General features: G+C 54.1%; 1 protein-coding gene and 1 non-coding gene across 4 annotated transcripts in view; one reads left to right on the top strand and one right to left on the bottom strand.

Moving 5' to 3' along the window:
• The window catches only part of EEIG1 (estrogen-induced osteoclastogenesis regulator 1), a 40,673-nt gene that overhangs the window by 1,675 nt on the left and 11,179 nt on the right, over window positions 1-27,819 (top strand). For 2 of the 3 annotated variants that reach the window (XM_054500983.2, XM_054500987.2), the window contains exons 2-3: window positions 25,425-25,545; window positions 25,746-25,775. In XM_054500983.2, coding sequence (XP_054356958.1) covers window positions 25,425-25,545; window positions 25,746-25,775 — 151 coding nt within the window. Of the gene's footprint in view, window positions 1-2,050; window positions 2,177-25,424; window positions 25,546-25,745; window positions 25,776-27,819 lie in introns of those variants that run through there. The other variant, XM_054500984.2, reaches the window with a different exon arrangement.
• Window positions 26,767-26,873, bottom strand: LOC129044844 (U6 spliceosomal RNA). The gene has a single exon (XR_008504819.1). It is a non-coding gene; the product is annotated as a U6 spliceosomal RNA (small nuclear RNA).

Raw genomic sequence — 27,819 nt, 5'->3', positions numbered from 1 at the left:
CTGTCCCTTGCCAATTGGGCCCACCTGGGGTCACATCGTCCTGGCCTATCTCAGAAGAGCCTTGGAGTTCTGCAGATGAGAGTGTGACTCTTGACTCTGTTACTTTCTGGGCCTCCCCTTCTGGAAAGTGAGCCTAATACAGGTGGAGAAGCTGCAGTAGCTAGAACTTAGGGCAGGCTGGATGCCGTGGCTTACTCCTGTAATCCCAGCACTTTGGGAGGCCTACGTGGAAGACTTGCTTGAGGCCAGGAGTTCAAGACCAGCCTGGACGACATAGATTCCTGTCTCAATTTTTTTTTCTTTTTTGGGGGGACGCAATTTAACTCTGTTGCCCAGGCTGGAGTGCAGTGGCACAAGCATGGCTCACTGCAACCTCCACCTCCCGGGTTCAAGCAATTCTCATATCTCAGTCTCCTGAGTAGCTGGGATTACAGGTGCCCACCACCACACCCAGCTAATTTTTAAAAAATTTTAATTTTCTTTATTTTTTAGATGGAGTCTCACTCTGTTGCCTAGGCTGGAATGCAGTGGCGCGATCTTGGCTCACTGCAACCTCCACCTCCTGGGTTCAAGCGATCCTCCTGCCTCAGCCTCCTCAGTAGCTGAGATTACAGGCACACGCTACCATGTTAATTTTTTTGTATTTTTAGTAGAAATGGGGTTTTACCATGTTGGCAAGGCTGGTCTCAAACTCTTGACCTCAAATGATCCACCCCCCTCGGCCTTCCAGAGTCCTGGGATTACAAGTGTGAGCCACTGCACCTGGCCTCTCTCTTTTTAAAAAATAAAAATGAAATAAAATAGAATGCAGGCAGGGCCTGGCTGAGTGCCTGGGACACGCTGCTTCCCTACCTGGTCTGCCCTTTGCTCCCGGGGCCTCCTTGTGGGCCCTGTTAGCCAGAGCTGCCTCCCTGTTCTGAAAGCACATGTGTGCGTGTTATAGGCGGAGAAACTGAGGCCCAGAAAGAGGAAGTCAGTGGCTTGCCAGGGACCTCGAAGGAGTCTGTTGTTAACTGAACTTCGCTGGTTTGGGGGCCTGCTGGATGAATCCAGAGGTCAAACACTCTGCTGGGATGAGGGGAAGGGAGGAGAACTGCACAGCCAGGCTCAGATTTAGGAATCTCCGGTGTGGACAGGGTGGGGTGCTTTTTCTGAGCACTGGCTCCCTGTTCTGTTGGGAGCTGCTTATCTGAGGAATTTGGACAAGGGCTGCCCCTTGTGGTGGGGGTGGCTGGCCTCCTTGGTTGCCTGGGAAGCCTGTGATCCTGAGGCCACCCACACAGCAGTCTGAGGTTTCAGAGAGAAGGCTGTGTTCACAGCTAGGGCCTGGAGTTGGCTACTCACTGGCTGGGTGACATTGGGCAAGTTACCTAAGCTCTCTGATTGCAAGAACCAGCTACCATTGGTGCTGGGCTCCCTGTTTTACTAGCACCTCTCACTTAACCCCTGTACTGTGTCATGGAGCAGGAGTGGAGGTGGGGGCCGCATAGGATTATTATCCCCATTTTAGAGAGGTAGAAACAGGCTCTGAGAGGAAATGATTTGCCTGAGTTGATTCAGTGGAGCCTGCATTCAACCCTTTTGTGCCTCTGAACTTCAGTTTCCTTTTCTGTAAAATGGGGACGTCATACCCACCTCTAGGGTACAGATAATCTTGTGTTATGTCTCGCCCAGGCACACTGCCCCAGCAGTTACGGCTTCTGTGGGTAGAGGGGCCCAGACTGGGGCCCAGCTCTTTCCGGGTCTTTGGTGGGCGGGGGGTGGGGACCAGATCCAGTCAGCAGGGGGCCTGTGTGTGAGCTGGGAGTGGGGACAGGGTCTTGGATCCCATTGAGGAATATAAATTTTGAGCCCCAGGCTGAGGACTTGCCTGGCCTCCAGGCCCTGGAGCCACTGTCCCCCTACCTGTTGGCCTTTCCATTGCCCAAAACCTGCTTCCCCATTAGGAAAAGTGTGGGAAGTTCCAGGTCTTAGTCCATAGGGTCTGGATTTCACCTCTGTTTTACCTTCTTCCCTCCTAGCAAGGGGCCTCGAATTGCCTGAATCCAGCTGAGCCCAAAGCATTTTCCAGCCCTGTCCTGCATGCAACCTGAATGGGGCTGAGGAGGGAGGAACTGACACTGAGCTCCCGCAAAGCTGGGCAGTTAGTGGCCACCAGGCACCTGTTTGCTGCTGGGTAGGTGTGGCTGGAGACAGCAGACAGTGACATTGGAACCTGAGGCCAGTTTAGAGCTGCTTTGGCGTTTGCTGTGTTTTTGCCCAGTAGACGGGGGTTCCTGGGTTCCTACCCCTCCACCCCTACCCCACCCACCCTGTACTGCAGCCTGGGAACCCCGCTTCATAGTCTGCCCCTCTAGACAGCGAAGGCCCCATTGTTTCCAGGTCTGGGGGAACTGGACCTGATTAGATCCTGGGCCCAGATCAATAGCATATTTCCCCCACCCCCAGGAACCCCCGAGATGGCCCAGAGACCTGGTGGTGGCAGCACGGGTGGTGTCAGTGAAGCAGGCCCAAGGCCCCACCCCTGCAGCACCCGCCCTCCTGGCTGGAGTATTTCCCTGTGTGCTGGGTGCCTTGGCAACAGCTGGGTACACCGCTCGCCTGACCCAATTTGAACAGGTAGAGCAGGTGGTGCATCGGGCTGTTGCTCAGCCTCATCTTCCTGAGGCCTCCTTGAGAGCAGCAATCCTCACACTGCTGTGCTCTGAGCTCCTGCACTCTGTGCCAGGCAGGGTGCTGAGTGTTTTGCAAATGGTATTTCCATGAATCCTCTCAGCCATCCGGAGAGGCACCAAAGCCAGAGAGGTGAAGCCATGTGCCAGAGGTCACCCAGGTGGTAAATGGCAATTTGGAAATTAACACTTTTATCGTTTTATAAACCACCCTTGATTGTACGCATTCTGTATGCTAGGGGCTTGCCTAGCCCCTCAAATAGATGATTATTTGAGGCCCTGCAGTCACCTACCCCATGGACTGATGGCATTACCCCACTTACAGGTGAGGAAGCTGGGGTCAGGACAACTGAAGTGACTGGGTCTGTGCTACTCAGCTTGAAATTGCAGAGATGAGATTTGAATTTGGGCAGGTCCAGCTCTAAGGCCCTGTCTTGCTTTGATGGCAGTGGGCTGGAAGCAGCTGCAGACCTGTGTGACAGCCCCAGACCTTTGAGAAAGGCTCCATTCCATGGATTGGGTAGTTCAGGAAAGTCCAGAGCTGAGCAGTTAGGAGGCACCCTGGTAGGTTTCATGAGGTCCAAGGAAAAGTGTCCCCAGGACCTTTCAGGGGGTGAGGCTGAAGTCACTGCTGTGGATTTGGGGCCAGGCCCGGGCTGGCACTGGGACATGGTGAGCATTTGCCAAGGTCCCTGCCTGGAGGCCTCCCAGGCATATGTATCCACATGGCATCTGGGAGGCTTTCCCAGGGGTCCCGGGAGGGAGGCAGAGGTCCTAGCCAAGTCTGGTGAGTCGGGGAGCTGCCAGCCTGTCCAAGGCAGCCTTTGGGCAGGAAGAATCCCAAACACCCAAGAGATCTCTGCTCGCAGCTGGCACCAGTCTTGTGTCTGCCTCATGCACGTGGCTGGTGGTGCCAGGGGGAGAGGAGTACAAGGGAGGCACTGACTTACCTCATAGCAAGTCTTTTCTGGAGGAGATGGGCAGAGAGCATTTTCTCAGCCAACAGATGGGGAAACTGAGGCCTGCGGCAGAGAAGTGACTTGCTAGGGCCACTTACAGGAGGAGCTGATGGCGTAACTGAGTGGACTTGGGCCTGGCTCTGACCTCTGTCCCTTGTGTCTTGTAACTCTCTCTATGAAGGAGGCAGGCTGGGCCAGAACAGGGAGGGAGTCCTTCTGGGGTCCTCTTGTGCTCTGTACTTGGGTGCCAGACTGTCCAAGAAGCAGACAGCCTGTGACTTGGAGGCCCCTCCTCTGGCCTTTCTTCTTTGGTAGGCTTGAATCCTCAGTGGGCTTTTGATTTGGGCAGTCTTTGGTGGGCGCGTGGCCACCCACCACAAAGATGCTGCCTGCGTTCCATGGCACGGCTGGGATGGTGGCCCCGGAGGCACGGGTGGGGTTCTTTTAGTGTGAAGAAGGCCTTGGCCAGGTCGGTGCTGCGCTGGGGGCCCCACGCCAGGCCCAGTCCCTGGGGAGGCCAGCCTGGCCGGGTCTTTCCTCACACTCTACACACGTGTGGCCAGAGCCTCCACCCCCCTGCTCCCTCACCCACCCTTCTAGGAAAAGGCTGTGGAATGCTGCTTGAATCCACCTCCAGGGGAGGCCTGCTCGCAGGCACAGTGTGGAGCTCCAGGAGGGCAGGATGGAGGTGGACACAGAATTCTGTCCCTTGGGGCTGAGTGGAGCAGGGGCCGTGGAGGTTCGATGGGGTTCTTAGATTGGCAGGGCACCCACTTTCCTTCACAGAGCAGGAGCTCTGGAGGCTGAGCACACTGGAGAGGGAGAGGAGGCTGGTGGGCACGTGCGCCTGTTCCACTTTCCCCGAACACACGCTTTGTCTTGGGCTTCTGGAGGTGATCATGATTAGACAGCCCTGTTTCCATGGAGCTGCCAGCTAGGTGGGGGCAGTGAGCTTGGTGGGCATCGTGAAAACTTCAGAGCAAGGCAGATCTAGGGCATATCCTTCTGCATCCCACTGGATTCCAGCAGGCCAGCTGGGGAGGCATATCTGTCCAGGTGTCTGTCCATTTATTTGACAGATGTGGATCGAGCACTTAACTCAGGCTGGGCATGGTCCTTGTCCTCATGTGGCACATCACTGAAATAAGGAGAGCTTCCTGGAAGAAGTGACCCTTCCTGGGAGCCTTGAAGGCAGAGGGGAATTGGACAGGAAAGAGATGGGGATAAGCCTTTGGCATAGAGGCCCCTGGCCAACAGGCACTTGTTCCCAGGGTCAGGCGAGGAACTGGGGTATGGGGAGGGTGGAGGAGGGGATGGAGTAAGTTAGGGTAATGGGTGGCCGAGCTGGTGTGTTCCTGGCCTCAGGAGTACCTACCCAGGGGGAGTGGAGCCACGTGGCCTGGTTGCCAGGTAGAGAAGGTGCAGGGGCCTGACCTGCACCCAGTGAGGGACAATGGGAGTTGGTTGGCAGATACTGCTGGCCTGCAATGGGAGTTGGCAGGCAGAGGAGTAGGCAGATTGGAGAGAGGGCTGGCAGGCAGAGTGGGCAAGTGGGCTTCCTAACCGCAGGGCTGGCATCATGCCTAGTACTTAGTAAGTGCCGGGAGATGGATGGGGGCACAGTGGCCGAATGTAGCCAGGGTTTGTCGACCCCTGCAGTGCGCCAGTCGTTTTGTGATTGCATGAAAATCTAGACTTCCCATTTGTTTTAAGTTGGAAGATCTGGCAACAGTCCTGTGTGGCGGCGTTTGGCTCAAGGGGCTTTGCAGCTGCCTCTTGACGTGGGCTGCCCGCTCGAGTTCCCCTGACCCTGCAGCACGCCTTGGAGGCCTGATGTGTGCTGCCTTAGGCCAGCCTGGTCCCCTGGGTGCCGTAGAAGGCCTTCCAGGTGCAGGCCGGGGGCACAAGGAGGCAGAGTGGCCTGTGGAGAGAAGCCCTGCTAGCAGAAGTGGGCAGAACTGGGTGGCCTCAGAGGCCAGCCCGGGCAGCGAGGCTGTGGTACCAGGCCATCTGCTGGTTCCGCGAGGTCAGACTATACTGCTGGTGGCTGCGGGGAAGCCTGAAGCTGCCGTGACTGTGCCTGGCCTTGGTGTCTGCTCCTTGGACCTAGCCTTTGCTGCCAGCTGGCTACACTGTTGGCAGGTGCCACCCTGGCAGCCCCTGCTGCCTACCTGCCAGCCTGGCAGCAGCCCTGACCCGAGATTATCTGGCTTCGTGGAGCCAGGCTATTTCCTGAGGCCTGTTCCTTGCTTCAAGCTCCATCCTGGGAGCTGCTCTGGCCAGAGGCTCTTAGCAGCAACCACATCATGTGCCTGAGGGCCCTGCTTGTCCAGGGGTGGCAGAGGGGCCCTGAGTCCCTTTGAACCCTGCTTGTTCAGTACCTGGGATTCCTGACTTGCATTTGGGAGGCCTTACTTGCACCTTGGGATGGCTGCTGGCATGTCTGCTAAGGGGTCAGGAGCTGATGGACTCTGTGTCTGGCGTCTGGTGACTGCTGTGCGGTGACCCTGCAGTCACTCACTTGCTGCTGGGGACAGGCAGTAATGTCTTAAGCACAACCAGTGTAGATGTATCCTCATCTTACCAGGGAGCCCCAGGAAGGTTTAAGCAGGGGGGAGACACCAGATTTGCTTAGAAAGAGACCCAGAACTAATGTAGGGTGGGGAGGGGGTGTTGCTCTGTATTCTCCACCTCCCTGGCAAGTGCTTTGGATTGTGGAGACTCCAGATATGCCCTGGGACCTGTCAGCCACCCACTGTGAGGTCAGACTGCTGTCCGTGGCTCAGTAAGGCCCGAAGCTGCCCAACCTATGGCTGGCTTCTGTGTCTGCATAGGGCTGTGGTGGCAAACCCTGGGTCTTTGCCCTGAGCCTGTTTTGGCACCCAGGGCTTGGAAGAGCTCTCACATGCAGGCCTGAAGCTGCCCGCACCCCCACCCTGCCCGGTCCTCTGTCCTGCCATCCAGCTGGTTTCGGTGGCTGGGAGGAAGAGCTCTGACAGAGGCCTTTCTGCCTGCTTGTTCTGCCTTGCTGCATCCCTGCCTCCAGGCTCGCAGGAGACGTTCCCATCCTGCTTCTGCCACTTGCTGCCTGTGTGACCTTGGGCCAGGGACTTGGCCTCCAAGCCTCAGTGACCGCCCCTGTGAAGCAGGGCTGCCGGTGCCTGCCTCCTGGTGCTCTCAGAGGACACGGTGAGATAATGTCTGTCAGACGCCCAGCGCGGCTCCTGGCATACAGTGCACATGCTGCATGTGCTACAGTCTGTCCTCCTGTGTCCAGGCAGAGTTATGGCAGGGTCAGTGCCCCTGCATGGCCGCTGGCACTCCTGTGTGGGTCAGGACTGATGAGGTGCTGCTGGGAGAGGACACTTTCCACTCGGGGCAGGGGTGGGGGCGGGCGAGGAGCACACCGGGTGTCTGAGCTCAGGGTCCCCAGTGGGGTCTGCGTGTTTTCTTGTCCCTTGTTGGCTTGAACTTGCCCCACAGGGGGATGCTTGGCTGTGAGCCAGGGTGAGTTGGAGCGTCCCTGCTGGGTGGACCCAGGCTGGGCTGAGGGGCTTTTGGTGAGGGAAGAGGCCCTCTGCACAGCCGGCTCTGGGACCCGCTCTGGCAGGCAGAAGACAGGCTCCACGGAGGCAGAGGGCACTGGCCGTCAGGCTGCTGGTGGGCTGGAGTGTGGGTGAGAGAGACAGCGGCCCCTCAGTACATGGGAGGCCCCGCCACTCCCAGCATCACGCTGGCCTGGTCAGCTTCCACTGCTCCTCGCCCTTCTGGTTTCTGTGCCTTTGTTCCTGCAGTTGCCTCTTCCTCAAGTTCCCTTCCAGCACTTCTCTACTTGCTGAATTTCTTTTCAGCCTAAGAGTCATCTCCTCCAGGAAGCCTTCCCTGGCCTCTTTTGGCCTTGTACACTCTCTGTGGGCCCTCATCTCAGGGCACTGCAGCCTCTGTCCACATCTGTAGCTCATTCCCCAGATTGTGGGCCCTTCGTGGGCAGGAGTAGTCCTTGCATCATTGCATCTTTGTCTTGGGGCTTCCTGCTGTGGGTTGGCACTGTCCTGGTGCTGAGGCTTTTCTCCCCTGGCTCTGAACCAGTGTGAGTGCTGGTGTGGGACCTCACTGTGGCTGCTGCCAGCTGCTGGACCTGCCCCCCCCCGATTCTCTCTTCAGGCCCGAGGTATCAGTCTGTGTCAGGAGCAGCCCTCACTTGCATACCGGACAGCTGGGTGCCTCCACGGGCTCAGAGGCTGCAACTGAGAGGCAACTGGGGGCATCAATGGTTTGGGTGGGGTGGGCTCCTCTGCATGGGGCAGGGATGCTCATAGCAAGCAGAATGGGAAGGAGGAGGGGGCTGGGGCCTGACTCCAGGCATGGCAATTGGACCTTGGCAGTTGCTTGATTTCCCTGTGACTGTGGCTAAAGGCCTTGTCCTCTCAGCCTCAGCTTCCTCCTCCATCAAACAGGGCTGCTCAGGAGGGCTCCCTACCCAGCACAGGGCCAGGCACCTGGCAACTAAAAACAGACTAACCCTGCCTAGAGAGGAGGTGGCCGGCTGGTGCTCAGGGAGGGCGGAAGTCTGGGTGCTAAACACTCTTACCTCCCACCACTTCCTCTCTGAGCAGACTCTGCAGGTGTGGGGCAGCATACCTGTGGCTCCCTGCTCCCCCTAGGCTCCCCCCAGACAAATTCTTGGGCACCTTCTGGGTGTGGGGCTCACGCTGGGCCCTGGAGATGTGGCCCCCACCCCTGCAGTGCCCTCCAGTGAGGGGAGGTGCACAAATCCAATCAGTGCTATGGCCACGGGCCCTAAGGAGGTGATGCTGGGCTTGGTTCTGGGGCATGAGTAGGATTAGCAGGTGGCAGGAGGGAGAAGAGCAGCCTGCGGCAGAGGCACGGCAAGGGCGAGTGTGCTGAGCGGGAAAGAGGGGCCGGGAAAGAGGGGCTGGCTGGCCTGGGAGGGAGCTTGAAGTCAGGAGGAGTCAAGGGGAGGGGTTTGGACTGTACCCGGAGGGGTGGGAGCCACAGAAGGTGTGAATCCGAGTCACATTTGTAGTTTAGAACCACCAAGGGCAGCCATGGGGTTGATTGCTCGGGGCTGCAGGTTGCAGAAGGGCAGGTGACTATCAGCTGAGAAGGGCGGGTTTCCACCTCTGTCATCATGGAATTACTCAAAACAAAACCCGAGACATACTGTGCAGTGCTGAGGATGAACAAGCTGCCGCCACTCACAGCAGGAACCAGTCTGACAAACAACATTGAGCAAAAAAAGCTGGAGACAAAAGAGTGTATGTTGTGGCCGGGCGCAGTGGCTCACTCCTTTAATCCCAGCACTTTAGGAGGCCGAGGTGGGAGGATCATTTGAGGTCAAGAGTTCAAGACCAGCCTGACCAACTTGGTGAAACCCCATCTCTACTAAAAATACAAAAAAATTAGCCAGGCGTGGTGGGGCATGCCTGTAATCCCAGCTACTCAGCAGGCTGAGGAGGTAGGAGAATCACTTGAACTCGGGAGGCAGAGGCTGCAGTGAGCAGAGACCACGCCATTGTACTCCAGCCTAGGCGACAGAGTGAGATTCTGTCTCAAAAAAAAAAAAAAAAAAAAAAAGTGTATGATGCCATTTATACAGAGTTCAAAAACCTTTCTGATGCAAGTCAGGGCAGTGCTGTCTTTGCTGAGGGGAGTCATGTCTGGAAGGACCTGGGGGCCTGTAATATTCTGCTGCTTGGGGGCTGGTTTCATGGGTATGTTCTCTCTGAGAATCTGTGAGTTCTGCACGTCTCTGTGCCAGAAACAAGCCTCGAGATGCCCCACACTTTTGGGTGGTGCTGGGTGGATGCTTGAGTCCTCTAGACAAAAACGAGGCACCTTTTTGGGTGCCCGGAAGCCTGGAGGAGATCCTCGGGTGTTTTCCTTGGTCTTTCTGGTGAGGCAGCCTGAACTGTTCTGACCTGATAAGCATCAGTCTTGTTTATGAGGCAGTAACTCATCCTGGCAGCTGCAAACAGTCTTCTCTGGCTGGAGATTTTCCTTCTGCCTCTTGCAAACTCCAGCAGGGCCCGCTGGGCTGTGGGGCTTGGCTGTTCGTGGGGAGGGCGGGCTCCTGAGGCTGCCAGAGAACTAGATCTCTCTGAGCTTTGCTTTCCTCATCTGTGAAATGGGATAATAAGGTCCTCCTTGATGCTTGGGTGAAATGGGTTAATGCCTATTATGTGCCCATCATAGCTCCTGGCATGGAGTACAGGCTCAGTAAAGGCTGGCAGCATTGGTATTCATCCAGGGCAGTTACTGTAAGGGCCCTAGGGGTGAGAGCAGAAAGGAAAGGTCCATATTCCTCCCTCTGTCCCTGTAATTGTTTCTCTTCTCTCTTCCTGTGGTTCACCTATCCAGCAAACATTTGTGATTAGAACCAGGCCATTGCCTTGGCCAAGACAACCGTCCCTGCCTGGGCCTAGAGCCAGGAGAGACTGTTAGGCACATTCATCTCTCAGAGGAGTGCTGAGCACAGTGGGGTGGGGGAGAATTGCCACTCTGCCTGCTCTGCCCTCTGAACCCTGTCTTTGTGAAGGGGCATTTGACTGTGCTCTCCCCAAATCCCAGGAGAAGGCCTGACCTTGGGGTGTAGCAGTCCCTAAGGGTTTTTTATGTTGGCCACACCCGTCTTGGATACAGGCAAGACCAAGGCCAGGCTCTTGGGATGTGTCCCCCGTGTCTAGCACAGGCCTGACGTGTAGTAAGTGCTCAGTACATATGTGTGGAGTCTGTGAATGACAAAGGCAAAGATTGGTCCGGGATTGGTCTGTGAGTCTTCAGGGAATCACATGTCTGGGGAGGAGGTGGAGACCAGTGAGTCAGGGCCTCACGCTCCAGCCTGGTGCTTAGCCCGTGGTGGTTGGAATCTTGGGGAACTGATGAAGACGGCTAGGAAAACAGCTCTGAGTCTGTGCAGGGCTAAGAGGAAAAGTGACTTTGGCGGAGTGGTTCATGATTATCTCCTGGTCACCTCAGAAGTCCAGGGAGCCTTAGGGCATACTGTATGGATCAGTAGGAACAGCTGGGTGGCAGAGCCAGCAATGGCAGTGACCCCTGGCCCCTTACACTCTGCAGAGAATATGGCCCTGCCCTTCCATGAAGGTGGCACAAGAAGGCTTAGGGGAGCCCTTACGGGAGCAGGGCTGTGAAGGGCGCTCATTTAGTCATTAGTTACTGACCTGCCGTGTGCCCGGCACCATCCTTGGGACAGGGGAAGCAGCAGTGAGCAAAACAGAGGCCCTTCCTCCAGGACCTCCACACTCTGGGAGACAGGAACCTAAGACCTAGGCCTAGAAGAGGAAACCTGCAGTGTGTAGGGGGTGCCCTTAGGATGGGCTGGGATGGAGGGTAAGGATAGAGAGGACAGAGGCAGCCCCATGACTTCAGTCTAGTCATTCAAGGAGCCAGGCCCTGGGGATGGGAATCCATTCCTCTTCTCTCTCCCCTTCCTCCTTGGGTGAATCAACCACCACCCAGCATGAGTCAGCCAGGAGTGGCTCAGGCATGCCTAGGCCACCTGCTGGTCCCCCTTCCTGGATGTCCCAACCAGGGTGTCCCAGCTAGGTTTAAGATCTAAGGAAGCCAGGCGTGGTGGCTCATGCCTGTAATCCCAGCTACTTAGGAGGCTGAGGTAGGAGGATCATTTGAGCCCAGGAAACATAGTGAGACCCCTTACCTCAAAAAAAAAAAAAAAAAAAAGACCCGGGGAAATATCCTGATCTATGATCCTGGGGTGGAGAAGAGGGTGGGGGACTACGTGACCAGCTTTTCCTGCTAGACCATCTGCCTCAGAGGGGAACTCCAGGTGCCTCTCAGTAGTTACTTCTGGAGGTCTAGTCCCTGCCCCCATTCAGCATGGGTGTCCACTGTGCCAGGTCCTGTAGCAACTCCGTGAGACAGGGACAGAACCGCGATTGAGGCCCAGAAAAGTCAAGTGTCCAGTGGGTGCCAGCGCCTGGCTTTGAGCCCCAGTCTCTGCTTCCCGATGCCTCGTGGGCAAGCCTGCTGGGAGACTGGTGGGTGCAGGAAGGGAAGTCCCCCAAGCAGAGCCAGCCCCGAAGTTCTGTGTTTGCTGTAGGCATGGATCCTGGGGAGGGGAAGCTGCTACCACAGCCCAGCGTGACACCCATTGTGTCTTCTTGCTTTGAACTGCTGGGGTCTTGGGCCCAACCCTGGCATGGGAGCCCAGCTTGCAGCTCTGGGGTCAGACAGCTGTGGCTTTAGGTCGCAGCCCTCTCCTGGCCAGTAGACCTTGGGCAGGTGACTTCCCTGCTCTGAGGCCTCAATTTCCTTGGCTGCGATGGGATAATGGGCTGACAGCACCCATCTCCTAGGGCTGGGTGTGGATTCTTGGGGTCAGGGAGAGTGCTTGGCTCGGTGCCTGACATGCAGCGAGTATTCAGGAGATGGAGGGCTCATCTTTGGAACTTCTGCAGGGCCTGCCTGCTGGGGGGCCTTTTCCCACTTCTCCCTCCTAACTTGGGACCTCCTAACGTGGTCCCCGACACCAGCAGATCTTGACGGATTTGGCTCAGAGCCACACCCCATTGGCCCCAGACTTTGACCCAGTGACCATCCCTCCCTTGGCATAAACCTGGTCTCAAAGCCTCTTCCCTGGGATTGTGACTCGAGGAGAAGGGTCAGCCCACACAGCACAGGGTCTAGGGTCGCTAGCGTGACAGATGCCCATGCCACAATCTCCGGAGAATGGGTGTACTGCCTTGGCAGATTTCCCAGGGATTCTGCAAGATCAGGAAATGGGGGTGTGTTCCTGAAGGGGGGCCTGGGGGTACAGACCACCCGTTACCTCCCATGTGACCTGCAGCGACTGCCTGGACTCCCCAAGTGTCTGTTTCCTGATCTGTGAAGTAGAAGCAGGAAGATAATGCTTGAGAATCACTTGGCATGCAGGAGGGTGCCTGGGAAACAGGAGCCAGGCTGGGCCATGCTGGGTGCCAGGGGCATCTTTGCCCAGGTGCATGAGATTCTTGGTTAAAGCCAGTAGTTTACTTTGGGTTCCTTCAATGGCTTGCTCGCCTCTTGGGCTGTAAGAGCAAGAGAGAGTGATCATTTGCATCACTGGAGAATGGCGTTAACAGGGCGTTTGCCTGGGCAGTAGCTCAAGCCATCTGCACAACCTGACTCGGTACAGAGGACAGAGCAGGGCAGCCACTTGCCTGTGCTTGTAAAATAGGGATGCCCACACCTGCCTGCATGGACTTTTTTTTTTTTTTTGAGATGGGGTTTTGCTATGTTGCCCAGGCTGGTCTTGAACTCCCGGGCTCAAGCAGTCCTCCAGTCCCAGCCTCTTGAGTAGCTGAGATTACAGGTACGCACCACCATGCCCAGCTTGTGTGGGGTTTCCCTTGAAGATCAGTCTCAAGGTTGCTGCTTGACTGGTGAGCAGCAGGATTCAGACCTAGATGTGTCTGACTCTGGAATCCTTTCACCTAACCCTGACGCTTTCCCAGCAAGCCTGAATGACTTGGCTTCCCTCCACCCTGTGCCCATGCCCTGCCCCTTTTCCATCTTGGAGTTTCTGAAGCCCCAGTGGGCTGTCCACTCTGTGCTTCTTTGGGTCACTTATGATGCCAGCCTCCCTGCCGGCCCACCCGCCAATCCCAGGCCACCACTAATAGGGGTGTCTTTGGCAGGGGAACAAAGAGTGTTTTGGGGCTGCCGAGTGGCTGCTCTGAGTTCTCCAGTGTTGGCCAGAGTGACTTGGCTTCCAGAAAATTCTTGCTGTCTCCTTGCAGGAGGAGGTGCTGGCCATGCTAGGACTGTGAGCTGCTCCCCCTGAACCCCTGGCAGGAGCCAGACGCTGCTGTGCTGCCACGCTGGCTCTTCAGCCCCTGGACGGACGCCTTGGCTGGTCCCCGGGGCAGGCTCCTCCCAGGCGGCTGTATTCTCTTCTCTTCGGGGAAGCACAAGGCAGATGTTGTCGATTTAAATTGTTTCCTTATTAGACTCTCGCTCTCCGGCCTGGGCTGGGTTTCATCAGCCGGGAACTCTGATTGCATCACTTTGCCGCTCACTCCTCCAGGAACCAGGCCAAGGGCTGGGAGGGCAGACAGGGTGGGAGTGAGCGTGGCTGAGGGAGGGGCAGACGGATGGCAGGCGAGGGACTTAAGTGATGGACTTAAGTGATGGGGCCCTGCTCTGGGGGACCAGCACTGTCAGGAACCCAGGAGCACAGCTGGAACCTGGAGTTCCACACATCTGTCACAGCACTACTGTCTCTTGCTGGGTGCCTAGCTCCCTGCATCAGAATCACCTGGGAGCTTGTTTAAAATGCCCTTTTAAGGCCTGCAGCAGTGGCTCTCAACCAGGGTTGATTTGGCGATCTCTGGAGACATTTTCCGTTGTCACACCTGGGGCTGTGCTACTGGCAGGGTGTGCTGAACATCCCGCAATGCGCAGGACAGCCCCTCACAAAGAGAAACCCTGTCCTGCGGAGTCCCTGGTTCTGGCAGGGCTCACTGGGAATCTTTGTTTGTCATGAGCCAGTGGAATGTTTTTTGGTTTTTGGTTTTTTTTTTTTTGAGACGGAGTCTTGCTCTGTCACCCAGGCTGGAGTGTGATGGCGCGATCTTGGCTCACTGCAACCTCTGCCTCCTGGGTTCAAGCGATTCTCCTGCCTCAGCCTCGCGAGTAGCTGGGATTACAGGCGCCCACCACCAAGCCCAGCTAATTTTTGTATTTTTAGTAAAGGTGGTGGTTCATGTTTCACCATGTTGTCCAGGCTGGTCGAGAACTCCTGACCTCAGGTGATCCACCCGCCTCAGCCTCCCAAAGTGCTGGGATTACAGGTGTGAGCCACTGCACCTGGCTGCCAGTGGATATTTTTATCTGAGAACCCCTGTTCTGCTGGACCTCACCCCTCTCTCTTTGCTTGTGAGTTTGAGCACCTGCCTCCCCAGGGCTTCGTGCTGGGCACCCAGTGGAGGTGAGACGTGTGTCTCTGAGTACTGGAACTGGGAAGGCGAAGTGTTGAGAGTGGATGTGGGTCAGGCTGGAGCCCTGTCACAGAGGTTGGACTACCCCACTGATACCCGGATTCCCTTTTCCTGACTTTCTGCTCCTGTGAGGGTTGCCAGCCAGGCATGCACTTTTGCTCCAACTCTGAGGAGAGCCCCTGATGGGCCCATTTGACCCCTGTCTGTAGGGATCCTGTGAGCCTGGCAGCCTGAGGCCAGGAGGTGGCTCCCACAGCCCTACGGCACCTGGCCCCACGTCACCCTGGTGATGGAGACCTGGGGTTGTCAAGGCTCTGGGATCTTCTTGTTGCACCTACTGGGCAGTAATGCTGGATCAGGCTGGGGCCAGGTGCTGGGGATGTGGCAGCAAACTGACTTCAGGACCACAGAGGCGGAATTCTCTGCATCCTCCCTCTGTGGAGCAGTGGAGAGAGGTGCTGTGGGACCACAGAGTCACCCCAACAGCCCCATGTGATGGGCAGGTTGTCCTTTTACAGATGAAGAAGTTGAGGCTCACCGAGATGGGGCTCCCCGAGTCACTTGGTGGCCTCTCCTCCTCACCAGCCTCATTCACCCCCTGGCTTTCCAGGGAGGCTCTTCCTGGGAGCCACCTCCCTCCTTCTGGGTCTTCCCTGTGCTGTTCCCACTGCCTGGGACCTCCTTCTCCCCAGGTCTTCACCCAGCTGACTTCTGCCTGAGGTCCCGGCTCTGATGTCACTATCCAGGGAGACTTCTCAGCCTCCTTCCCCCAGCCTGCTCTGTTCACTGCCCTTGTAGTTCCTTCTCCTTCCTGGGAGACTGGCGGTGACTGCAGTCATTCCTGTGTAATGGCTGTCTCCCCCTCTCAACCAGGGGCTCCTCCAGGAGGTTGCTCGCATTGTGTCCCGCACCCCGAGCCGGCACCACAGTCAGTCCTCGTGGATGCATTGTGGAGGTCCCAGTCCGATTTAGGATACAGGTCCCTGTGTCCTCCCACACCACCTGGTGTGCTTCCTGGGATGGGTCAGAAGGTGGTCAGGTCACTGGGCAGCCTTCCCAGGGCCGGGAGAGCTCCTGGAGAGTTCTGCCAGGCCAAGGACACCAGCCTGGTGGGGTGTTCTGCTGTTTCCAGACAGCCCAGAAATAGCCAAATTCCACTGCTGGGATGGCCACAGTGGCTGTGGTGGGTGCGGGGCTTGTCCCGCCTTGCTGAGATTTACATGTCTAATTGTATATCTTAAAGCTAAAAATGAAACCCAGTCTCTGTAATTACCTGTTCCTGGCAGCAGGGAGCTGGGGAAGCACGCCCTGCAAACCCAGGCCCGGGAGGGCCATTCATCACTGTCTCTAACCAGGCGGGAGGCCAGCCCTGCCAGCAGGTCCCATGTACTGCATGGGGTGACTCCACTTGGTAACTTGGGAGGACCCAGGCCTTGAACCAGGTGGCTGAGGGTTCAGATCCCTTTTGCTTATAAGCAGCCTTCCTAACCCGTACCCTTTTCTCATTTTCAATTTAAATTTCAATTATGGAAACAACTCTTGGACAGAAACGAAGAAAGAGTCTCTGATAACCCTTCCACCCCACCTTTGGTCAGACCTGCTCTGAGCTCCCTCACTGCCTTCTGGCCATTATCCCCTCATACCAGTGTGAATAAGCCACTTGGCCAGGGAGCCTGAAGTCCAGGATTCTGGGTTAAAACAATCTCCTTCTCTGGACCTTGGTTCTATCATTTTAAAATTTCAGTTCTCTAGTCCAGACCTGGGCCACATTAGGGTAAGTAGGTGGTGGTGGGCAGTAAGGAGGGTCCGTGATCCTGTAATTTCTTTTTTCTTTTTTAATCAAGGTGAGGTCTTGTTATGTTGCCCAGGCTGGTCTCCAACCCCTGTCTTCAAGTGAGTCTCCTGTCTTAGCCTCCCAGAGTGCTGGGATTACAGGCATGAGTCACCATGTCTGGCCTGTTTTCTTAATAAACATCTTATTTATAATTTTTCTTCATAGCTGCTCGTTTTGGTTTTTTTACACTTTTCTCTTTCTGAGACAGGCAGCTGGTTGTGCCTCTGGTCACTGGAGACATGTGTTGGGTACTGGCGTGCACAGCACCCAGCAGCCCAGGCCTGCCCTGTCAGCACTTGCAGACCGTGGAGGTCACAGCCGGCTCTGGTGGCACTTAGCTCTCAGGACCCTGGGCCCTCCCTCCAGGGTCTCATAGTGCTGGGGTGGGGTCGTTCTGCAGAGTGGCATTTCCACCCCAGGCCACAGTGCAGTCCGCAGGACTGCCGGGGAGTGGGTTCCGTTCGGTCAGGTGTGCTTTAAGAAATGCCCACAATGGATACTTTCTGTTCAAAATGAAGGAAAAAAGGAGCACCATGCCCCCCATCTTCATCCTTTCTGTTCTTCCCTACTCACCCCAATCTCCAGACACTCCAGTGGCCAGAGGTGGCCTTCATTTGCAATTTGATGTGGGCATCTCCTGTTTTCTGTGTGCTTGTGGGCATTTACATATGTCACTTAAAAAAATTAAATAAAAATGGGGTCATGTAGATCCCCTTCTGCATGTTCCCTTCCTGCAGGTCTGATGGGGCCGTCCTTCCCTGCCGGGGAGCACAGCTTGCCCTCCCTCCCCTCCTTCCCTTCTGGCGTTGCCTGCCGGGTGCCATCAGAGCAGTCCTCATTACTTCCCACTTTTGCCCAACTTCTGCTGCTCTGACCAGTCGCATACACGTGGACATCGTGGGGAGTGCCCCTCCATAAACCCCTCTGTAAGCTTAGGACCAAGGCTGCCTCTCCAGTCTCCCTGGCCCATGCCCGCCCCGGCATCCTCCGCCCCAGCTACACTGGCCCCCAGCTCCTCCTTGAACGCGACAGACATTCCCACCCCAGGGCCTTTGCACTTGCTGTTCCTCTTGCCTGGATTGCTCTTCCCCTAGATATCTGTGGCTACTCGCTTCAGTCTTTGCTTAGATGTCACCTTCCCATGAAGACCTCCTCTGGCCCTCATTCTCTGGTGCCCCCATTGTTGGGGCACTGTCTGCCTCCCTCCTTGGTTCCTTTTTCTCTGTTGCACCCCAGGCTAGCTGGCATGCATTTGCCTGGTTTTGTCTGTCTCCCACCCACTGCCAGAATATAAGCCCCTTGAAGGCAGGGATTTCTGTCTTCTCTGTTTATTGCTTGTGTTCCCAGAGCCTTCAGCAGTGCCTGGCACCTGTTGGGGGCTTAAGAAAAGGTTTCTGAATGGATCAAGGCTCTGAGATGTCCTCAATCCTGACCTGGCCAGCTCCCAACCTGGGGCTCATGGCTGCCTGCCTGGCATCCTCATTCCCGCCTCTCGTCACGCGCATCCCTCACCCCACCCTGCCTGAGCCTGTGTTCATCTCCCCCCATGATCCTTGCCCCATGCATGGGACTTCATGCCACCTGCCTGGGGGTGCCCAGCTGCTTCCCACCAGAGGGGCCCCGGGGCTGAGGGGGAGGCAGTGTGGGCCCTGAGGCAGCTGCACAGCTGTGTCCCAGCTGTGACACAGGGTCTGGACACAGATGGGGCTGGGGTCGAGGCTAGCTCTGCTGTGACTTCAGATGAGTTACGCAGCATTTCTGAGCCTCACTTTCCTCATCTGGAAAGTGGGCTGTGGTAGCAGTCACCTTTCAGTGTTGAAGAGTTCTGGGCCGCACACAGTAGGCCCTCAGGAGGTGGCCGCTGCTGCTGTGTTTTTTTTACCCTTGCTGTGACCTCTGGCCATGGGCCGGCTGAGGCTGCTTGCCTCTTCCCGTGGGAGTGGTGGCTTCTAATAGGTGATTGTTCAGAGCCCTGTAGAAACAGGAGGGAGGCCCAGTGCTGACCCTGTGAGCTCTTCCTGTGGAGGGGGGAATATGCCTGTTACCTGAGCTAGGAGGGTTCCAGGTGGCTTTCTCTGGCTTGGCCCTGGAACTGCAAATGGGCCTTAGGCTTCCTGGCTGGCGTTCCCACAGCAAACTCTCAAAAGGAAAGGGAGAAAGCCCACAATTCACTGTGAGCTTTTGTTCCCAGACACTAATCCCAATTCCACTGGGTGTTTCAACACGCCCAGAGCACCGAGCTGCCTACCCAGGCCTCCAGCAGCTGCTTCCAACCCTAGGTGAAATGCGGGGACCCATGGCCACTCCCCAGCCTTCCCCCTTTCAAGCTTGGGCCTCCTCTGGCTGCCTGGGAAGTGTCTCTGCTCTCTTTGCCCTTCCATTCTCCTCCTGTGCGGCTGTTCTCAGCCTCTGCCTAAGCCACAGTCCACGGGGGCAAGACAGAGCCACTGTCAGAATCAGATGCAGTCTTCTCACACCCTTGAGGTCTGGCAGGACCTGCCCCTGCTCCTTCACCCATCTCATCCCCTCTGATCTCCTCCCAGCTCCTCTTCAGCCACTGTCCTCTGCACTAGTTTTCCACCTGCCAAGTGTGTTTCTGCCTCAGGGCCTCTGCACTTACTGCTCCCTCACCTGGAGGGCTCTTCCCCCGTCTTTGCTCAGTCGCCGCTTCAGTCCAAGCCTTGCTCAGATGTCACTGCCCTAAGGGCCATCCCTAACCCCCCACCTGAAGCAGCCACACCTCATCGCTACCTGCACTCCCCACTCGCCTTCCCTGTGGTGTTCTCCATTTTTCTATTTATTTGACTTACCATGTATTTAACAGCTTTATTGAGATATAATTCACATACCACACAATACACCCATTTAAAGTGTACAGTTAAGTGGTTTTTAGTATATTCACAGTTGCACAGCCATCATCACAACCAATTTTGGAACATTTTCATCACCCCAGAAAGAAATCCCGTACCCATTAGCAGTTACTCAGTTACTCCTTTTCCCCTCAAGTCCCCTGTATTAGTCTGTTCTCACACTGTTATAAAGAAATACCCAAGACTGGGTAATTTACAAAGGAAATAAGTTTAATTGACTCACAGTCCCACATGGGTGCCGAGGCCTCAGGAGACTTACAATCATGGCAGAAGGCGAAGGGGAAGCGAGGACCTTCTTCACATGGCAGCAGGAGACAGAAGCAGCAGCAAAGGGGAGAGAGCCCCTTATAAAACCATCAGATCTCATGAGAACTCACTCACTCATGTGAACAGCATCGGGGAAACCACCCCCATGATCCAATCACCTCCCACCAGGTCCTTCCCTTGACAAACGTGGGGATTACAATTTGAGATGAGATTTGGGTGAGGACACAGAGCCAGATCATATCATCCCCCATCCCCTGGCAGCCACCAATCTAGTTCCTGTCACTATGGATTTGCCTATTCTGGACATTTCATATAAATGAGATAATAAACTCTATAGTTCTTTCTGGCTGGCTGCTTTGATTTAGCTTCATGTTTTCAAGGTTAATGCCCAGTTAGAAGTGTATCATTTCTCTTTATTGCTGAATGATACACCATTGTATGCATAGAACACATTTTATTTGTCCATTTACCAGTTGATGGACATTTGGGTTGCTTTCACTTTTTGGTTCTGAATAATTCTGTGATGTACATTTGTGTACAAGTTTTTGTGTGGACACATTTCATTTCTCCGGGATATATACCTAGGGGTGGAATTGCTGGGTCATATCATAACTCTATGTTTCACCTTTTGGAGAATTGCCATACTGTTTTCCAAAGGGGCTGCACCATTTTACATTCCTACCAGCAGTGTATGAGGGTTCCAGTTTCTCTATGTCTTCGCCTTTGATTCTAGCCATCCTAGTAGGTGTGAAGTAGTATCTCATTTTAGTTTTGATTTTCATTTCCCTAATAGCTAATGATGTTGAGCATCTTCCTGTGTGCTTGTTGACCACTTGTGTATGTTCTTTGGAGAAATGTCTATTTGGATCCTTTGCCCATTTTTAATTGGATTTTTGTCTTTTTATTGAGTTGTGGGTACTCTTTATATATTCTAGATATCAGTCCCTCATATATCTGATTTGCAAGCATTTTTTCTTATTTTGTGGTTTGTCTTTTCACTTTTTTGATGATGTTCTTTGGAGTGCAAAAGGTTTTTTTTGTTTGTTTGTTTTGTTTTTTCTTCTTTTTTTTTAAGATAGGGTTTCACTGTGTCACCCAGGCTGGGGTGCAATGGTGTAATCACAGCTCACTGTAACCTCAAACTCTTAGGCTCAGGCCATCCTCTTGCCTCAACCTCCCAAGTAGCTGGGACTACAGGCATGCACCACCACTCCTGGCTAATTTTAAAATTTTCTATAGAGATGGGGTCTTGTTTTGTTGCCCAGCTGGTCTCAAACTTCTGGCCTCAAGTGATCCTCCCACCTTGGCCTCCGAAAGTGCTGGGATTACGGGTGTGAGCCACTGTGCCCCACTAAAAGTTTTTAATTTTGATGACATTCAATATATCTATATTTTTCTTTTATCACATCTACTTTTGGTATTATATCCAGGAAATAGTTGCCTAATCCAAGGTCATGAAGATTTACCCATATGCTTTTTTTTCCAACATTTTATAGTTTAGCTCTTACACTTAGATCTTTGATCCATTTTCAGTTAATTTTTGTATATAGCATGAGATAGATAGCCCCCCGCACCACCCCCCTCACACACACACTTCATTCTCCTGCATGTTGATATCCAGTGTCCCAGCAACATTTGTTGAGAAGACTATTCTTTTTCCCACTGAATTATTTTGGCACTGTTGTCAAAAATCAGTTGACTGTAAAAGTGAAGGTTGGTTTCTTTTTTCTGAAACAGTCTCCCTCTGTCGCCCAGGCTGGAGTGCAGTGGTGCCGTCTTGGCTCACTGCAACCTCCGCCTCCTGGGTTCAAGTGAGTCTTGTGCCTCAGCCTCCCAAGTAGCTGGGATTACAGGCACACGCCATCATGCCTAGCTAATTTTTGTATTTTTAGTAGAGATGGGGTTTTGCCGTGTTGGCCAGGCTGATCTCTAAGGTTTATTTCTAAACCTTTGTAAACTGGATAATCTCAGTTGTATTCCATTTGTGTCTGTCCTCATGCTAGGACCACCTTTTCTTGATTATTGTAACTTTGTAGATATTTTGAAATCAAAAGTGTGAATTTTTAAATTATGTTTTACTTTTTAAAGATTATGTTGACTATTCTGGTCCCTTGGATTTCCGTGTAAAGTTTAGGATCAGCTTGTCAAAGTTCTGCCAAGAAGCCAGCGTGGGGCTTTGATAGGGATTGTGATGAATTTTAGAACTATTTGGGAGTATCATCTTAACAACATGTCTTCCAGTCCATGAACATGGGATGTCTTTCCATTTGTTTAGATATTTAACTTCTTTCAGCAATGTTTTGTAGTTTTCCAGAGTATGTATTTTGTACTTTATTAAATTTATTCCTATGTATTTTTTCTTTTTGATGCTGTTGCATGTGGAATTGCATTCTTCTTTTCACTGTGAATGTTTGCCAGTATATAGAAAGAATTGATTTTTGTATATTGATCTTGTATCCTGCAACTTTTCTGAACTCATGCGTTTTTATTTTTATTTATTTATTTTTGTTCTTTTTTTGTTTGTTTGTTTGTTTTGAGACAGGGTCTCACTCTGTTGCCCAGGCTGGAGTACAGTGGTTTGATCTTGGCTCACTGCAACTTCTACCTCCTGGGTTGAAGAGATTCTCCCATCTCAACCTTCCGAGTAGTTGGAACTATAGCTACCTGACCTCAAGTGATCCATGCCCACCTCGGCCTCCCAAAGTGCTAGGATTACATACATGAGCCACCATACCTGTAATCATGTATGAGGCCAGGCACTGTGGCCCATGCCTGTAATCCAGCATTCTGGGACGCCATGGCAAATGGATCACTTGAGGCCAGGAGTTTAAGACCAGCCTGGCCAACATGGCAAAACCTCATCTTTACTAAAAACACAAAAATTAGCCAGGTGTTGTGGTACATGCCTGTAATTCCAGCTACTCAGGAGGCTGAGGCACGAGAATCACTTGAACCCAGCAGGTGGAGGTTGCAGTGAGCCGAGATCGTGCCACTGCACTCCAGCCTGGGTGATAGAGTGAGACTCTGTCTCAAAAAATAATAATAATAATGCCGGGTGTGGTGGCTCACACCTGTAATCCCAGCACTTTGGTAGGCCAAGGGGGGCAGATCACCTGAGGTCAGGAGTTCAAGACCAGCCCAGCCAACACAGTGAAACCCCATCTCTACCAAAAACAGAAAAATTAGTCGAGCGTGGTCGTGGCCACCTGTAATCCCAGCTACTCGAGAGGCTGAGGCAGGAGAGTTGCTTGAACCCAGGAGGTGGAGGTTGCAGTGAGCAGAGTTTATGCCCTCGCACTCCAGCCTGGCAACGAGAGTGAAACTCCATCTCAAAAAAATAAATAAAATAGTTTTTTAGTGGATTCCTTAAGGGTTTTCTGTATGAAAGATCAAGTCGTCTGTTAATATAGTTTTAGTTCTTCCTTTCCACTACTAGGTATTTTTCTTGTTTATTTGGTCTTCTTTCTCCTCCCACCAGAATGTAAGCTGGTTACTGCTGTGGTCCCAGTGCCTAGAACAGGGCCTGGCACACACTGGTGCTCAGTTGTTTGATGATGAATGAATCATCATCGTGAATGAATGAGTAAGTGGAGCCAGCATGACTGGACTCAGGTGATGCCCCCAGCCTAGGGCCCCCACTCCTGTGGCACCTGCCTATAGGGATTACATCTGTCTCTTCCTCCCATCTTCAGCCCTGACCTTTCTGCCTGTCCGCAGTCTTGGTTGCAGAGGGTTGTTGGAGCTCACCCTCCTCTAACAAGCTAGGTGCATTCTGGTGACATCACAGAGCCTTCACCAGGCCAGGCACTTTGCAGGATTCATTTCACTCAGTGCTCCCACAACAGCAGCCACGACAGGGGCGGTGTGCCCCAGTGAGTGTGCAGGGTGTGGCCCAGGTCTGCCTGCCCTGTTGGCCCTTGTCACCGCCTTGGCAGGAGCACAAGGTAAGCCTTGGTCACATCCTCAAAGCCTTGTGGAGCCTGGAGGGGGCTCCTCATAGAAAGTGAGGCTTAGGGGCTTTCATTGGCTAAGGAAACGGGACTCCCTCATTCATGCTGTTTCCTCTCTCTGGAACTGTCTCCTCCACCTGGCTACTCCCCAGGCTCATTCTATCCTGAGCTTGAATGTCACCTTCCCTGATTCACCCGTTCCCCCGCCCTCTCCTGGTGACACTGAGTCACCACTGGGTAAATACAGTCTGCAGTGGCTCATCCCAGCACCTGCTTGGCCCTCAGAGACCTGGGCGGTGCCTTGGGGCAGAGCAGGGTACTGCAGGCCCCACAACGCCACAGGTTCTCCTTGCCAGGCTTTCCTGGGCTCCTGAGCCAAAGTGGTGACTGAGAGCCCTGACTCTGAAGTCATACAGTCCTGGGTTTAAATCGTACTTTGCCAGTCACTGGGGATGTGAGCTCAAGTGGCGGGTAGGGTGGCCTTCTCTTGGAGCTTCAGTGCCCTCAGCAGTAGAAGGGGTGGCATAGAGCCCACCTTGCAAGGCTGCCATGCAAAGCAAACCTGGTGATGCTCAGGGGAGGCTTGGCTGCAGCCCTCTCTGACCCTCTGCCCTGAGGCCTCGATCTGGCAGTTAACCCACTCTCCTCGGGTCACTTCCTTAGCTGTCCCCTTGGCGGTTCTGGTTAGGTAGGATGAGCTGGAGATGACGTCTCTCACACTGTCTCCTCCCTTCCCTGGCCGCCCCTTCCTGAGTACGGGCTCTGTCAGGCAGGCTATATGGAGATGGGGAGCTGCTCGGGGATGCAGAGCTCGGTTCTGCCACGTGCCGCTGCCACCCCCAGATCCTGCCAAGGCCCCCGCAGCAGTTGGGAGGGGCTTGGATGAGCGCTGCCACTGGCTCCCACTCACTCCCAGAGCACAAAGCATCTCTCCAGTAAAGGGGTGCAGAATTTTTCAGCATGGTCATGCTCTCCAACTCAGGAGGAACCGGGGGACTAGAAGACCAGAGCCCTCTGCTTAGTGTTGGTGAAGCTGAAGCCCCCAGGTAGCTGTCTCCGTACCCAGAGTCCAACTGCTTGGGTTAATCCCCATTCTGCTCTTACCTGTGGTGGGCCTCAGGTGAGGGTCTTAGCCTCCGGGCCCCCGATTTCTTTGACTGGGGATTGGGCTGATGATGTGGCTGCTCCAGACAGAGGTTGGAAAGGTTTGGCATGACCACCTTTCTCTGGCACTTGGAGCAGGCTCCAGGGCCTGCTGGCTCTTGTGAAGTTCTTTGAACAGCGCCTGGCACATGGGAAGCACTGTGTGGGTATCGGCTGTTGTTACTATTGCCATTGTTGTTATTAGTGATGAAGAAGGGGGCTCTGGAGTCAGGAGGAACCAGGCTTGAGGCCCAGCTCAGCTATCTGCTGGCTGAGAGGTGTGGGGCAGCTTGCCTAGCCTCGGTCTCTTCATCTGTGAAATGGGCTGAGTAGTCCAGCCTAAGACTGTTGTGAGGGTCACGAGGCGGTTGGCAGAGCCTGGCTTTGGAGGAGGTAATGGCAGTGCAGGGAACTGCCCAAGGTCTCAGAGCAAGGTGGCGGGAGCAGCGCTGGGTGCAGAGGGAGGCTCTGCAGGTTGCCAGGCTTCCTAGGGAGGGACGACTGCCCTAGCTCACCTCACCCCTGCCTTGTGTTTGTCTCATTTTTATTACGTTTTCGCTGTTGTTTTTACAACAACTACACGAGTACATTCTTGTGGTGAAAACACAGCTACTTTGTGACACAGTGAAAGTGAAGCTTCCCACCGCCTCACTCCCAATGGGCAGGGCTCTTGCCATGTCCCTGGTACCACATGGGGTCCCCTGGCGCGGATGTGTGTGCCTGTGCTCACCTGTCGCCTCTGGCCCGCAGGGAGGAGGTACAGGAGAACTGCGTGCGGTGGCGAAAGAGGTTCACCTTCGTGTGTAAGATGAGTGCTAACCCGGCCACCGGCCTGCTGGACCCCTGTGTCTTCCGCGTGTCTGTGCGCAAGGTGAGGCCAAGGGCGCGTGTGGGGCTGCTGGGCTGGGCTGTAGGCCCCTCCCCTCATGAGTCCGCACCCCCGGCTGAAAATGGGGTGAGTTGCTCTGCCCCTTGCCCTCCTCCCCTCAGATCTGGGGGGACTGGGGGAGATGCATGAGGTCCCTGGGATTCCGCAGTCAACTTGCTGCTCGTGTCTCCCTCCCTGTGCAGGAGCTGAAAGGCGGGAAGGCTTATTCCAAGGTAAGAGGGGCTGTGTGAAGGGGCAGTGGGATGGAATGGGGGGGCGGCACGGGACAGGCACAAGGGAAGCCTCCAGCCCCTTCTCTGCCACAAGCAAGAGACACTCAGCCCTACCTGAGATGTGTTATTTTTTAGAAACATCTTTGTTGATGGCCTTTGCACTCAGTATAAAGGCAGCATATGGTTGTTGCAATATAAATGGTACAGAAGTTCACAGAGCAAAAGGGCCAGTTTCTGTCCCCTTTCCTCTCTCCAGGCCTCTTTCTGGGACCCCATTATTGGGATAGATTAAGACCTTTCCAGACCTTGTAAGAAGAAAAAAAGGAAATATACCATACAAAGACAGCAGCAAATAAAATGTATGCGTGTGGTTTAAAGAAATGCAAAATGAGCACCCTCTGTATGTACTGAAGTGCATGCAAATAATATGATTTTTTTTTTTCTCTGGAGACAGAGTCTTGCTCTGTCGCCCAGGCTGGAGTGCGATGGCACAATCTTCGCTCACTGCAACCTCCCCCTCCTGGGTTCAAGCAATTCTCCTCCCTCAGCCTCCCGAGTATGGCTGGGCATGGTGGCTTACGCCTATAATCCTGGCACTTTGGGAGACTGAGGCAAGCGAATTGCCTGAGCTCAGGAGTTCAAGACCAGCTTTGGCAACACGACAAAACCCCGTCTCTACTACAGATACAAAAAAAATTAACCAGGTGTGGTGGTGCACGCCTGTAATCCCAGCTACTCGGGAGGCTGGGGCACAAGAATCGCTTGCACCCGGGAGGGTGGAGGTTACAGAGAGCCGAGATCACGCCACTGCACTCCAGCCTGGGTGACAGAGCGAGACTCTGCCTCCAGATAAATAAATAAATAAACAGATTTGCAGCTTGGTTTTTTTTTTTTTTTTTTTTTACTGATTGTCACTTTTTATTTTAAAATGCCATGTGTGGGTTTATTTTCCAAAAATTATCAGAAGTACATCAAATTACGAAGAACAGAAAAAAATATGGAACGCTTCACGAATTTGCGTGTCATCCTTGCGCAGGGGCCATGCTAATCTTCTCTGTATCGTTCCAATTTTAGTATATGTGCTGCCGAAGCGAGCACTGCAGCTTGGTTTTTTACTTAATCCATCCTGGGCATCTTTTTGTGTTATCACAAATTTCCATGTGCTTTCTAATGGCAGCAGCGTCCCGTGGCATAGCTGGCGATGGTTGACTCAGCCAGCCCTGCTGCTGGACATGTGCGTTGTTACCAGGGTTTCACTGTACCCACAGACAGTTCAGTCCTACATAGTATTAATAAGAGCTTTTCTACTGGGCAAAGAGGGAAAAGACAGCTCTGGCTTTGAATAAGCCTGCTCTGCCTTCCATCCCTCTTCTCCATGGTGGACTCTTGGCCTCCCCTCCTCAGCTCCTGGGAGGCTTAGCCCAGTGGCAGGAAGGTGGGCTTCATCAGCCGGGAGGGGAAATGCCTTCGCCTCACCTCTCACCCGAGGGAGGTGCTATACAGGGCGCGGCCCTTCCCACTGACCAGAGCTCAGGAACTCAGCCGGCTGGGCCGTGCACTCTGCCCTGGCCCGAGGCACTGATGTCCCTCTCCAGAAGCAGAGGACAGTATGGCTAGAACCAGGCTGTGGAGGGTGCTGTCACAGTGGAAATTTTTCTGATTCACACGGGTGAGGACAGCTGTGCAGCCAGGAAAGGAATTACCAGCAAACACCTGGGAGCATCTCGCCTCCACTGGCAAACATTTACCAGGCACCCAGCACGTGGCAGGCACTGCCAGTCCCCTTCCCTTCTTTTCTGTAATTGAACTCCCACTGCAGGCTTTACTCCCATTATACAGAGGAGGAAACTGAGGCCCTGAGAAGTGGCTGGATGTGGCGCTGATTGGGCCTAGTTTCAGTCCTCTCTCTGTTGGGTTAGCTGTTTGGCCCTGGGCAAGCTTCTTCCTCTCCCTGAACTTAGTTTTCTTTTTTTTTTTCTTTTTTTTTTTTTTTTGAGACGGAGTCTCGCTGTCACCCAGGCTGGAGTGCATGGAGTGCAGTGGC

The sequence above is a fragment of the Pongo pygmaeus genome, chromosome 13, assembly GCF_028885625.2.
Source record: "Pongo pygmaeus isolate AG05252 chromosome 13, NHGRI_mPonPyg2-v2.0_pri, whole genome shotgun sequence".
Lineage (NCBI taxonomy): Eukaryota > Metazoa > Chordata > Mammalia > Primates > Hominidae > Pongo > Pongo pygmaeus.
The sequence above is the reverse complement of the archived record's forward strand: the minus strand, read 5'-3'. Positions and strand labels throughout refer to the sequence as shown.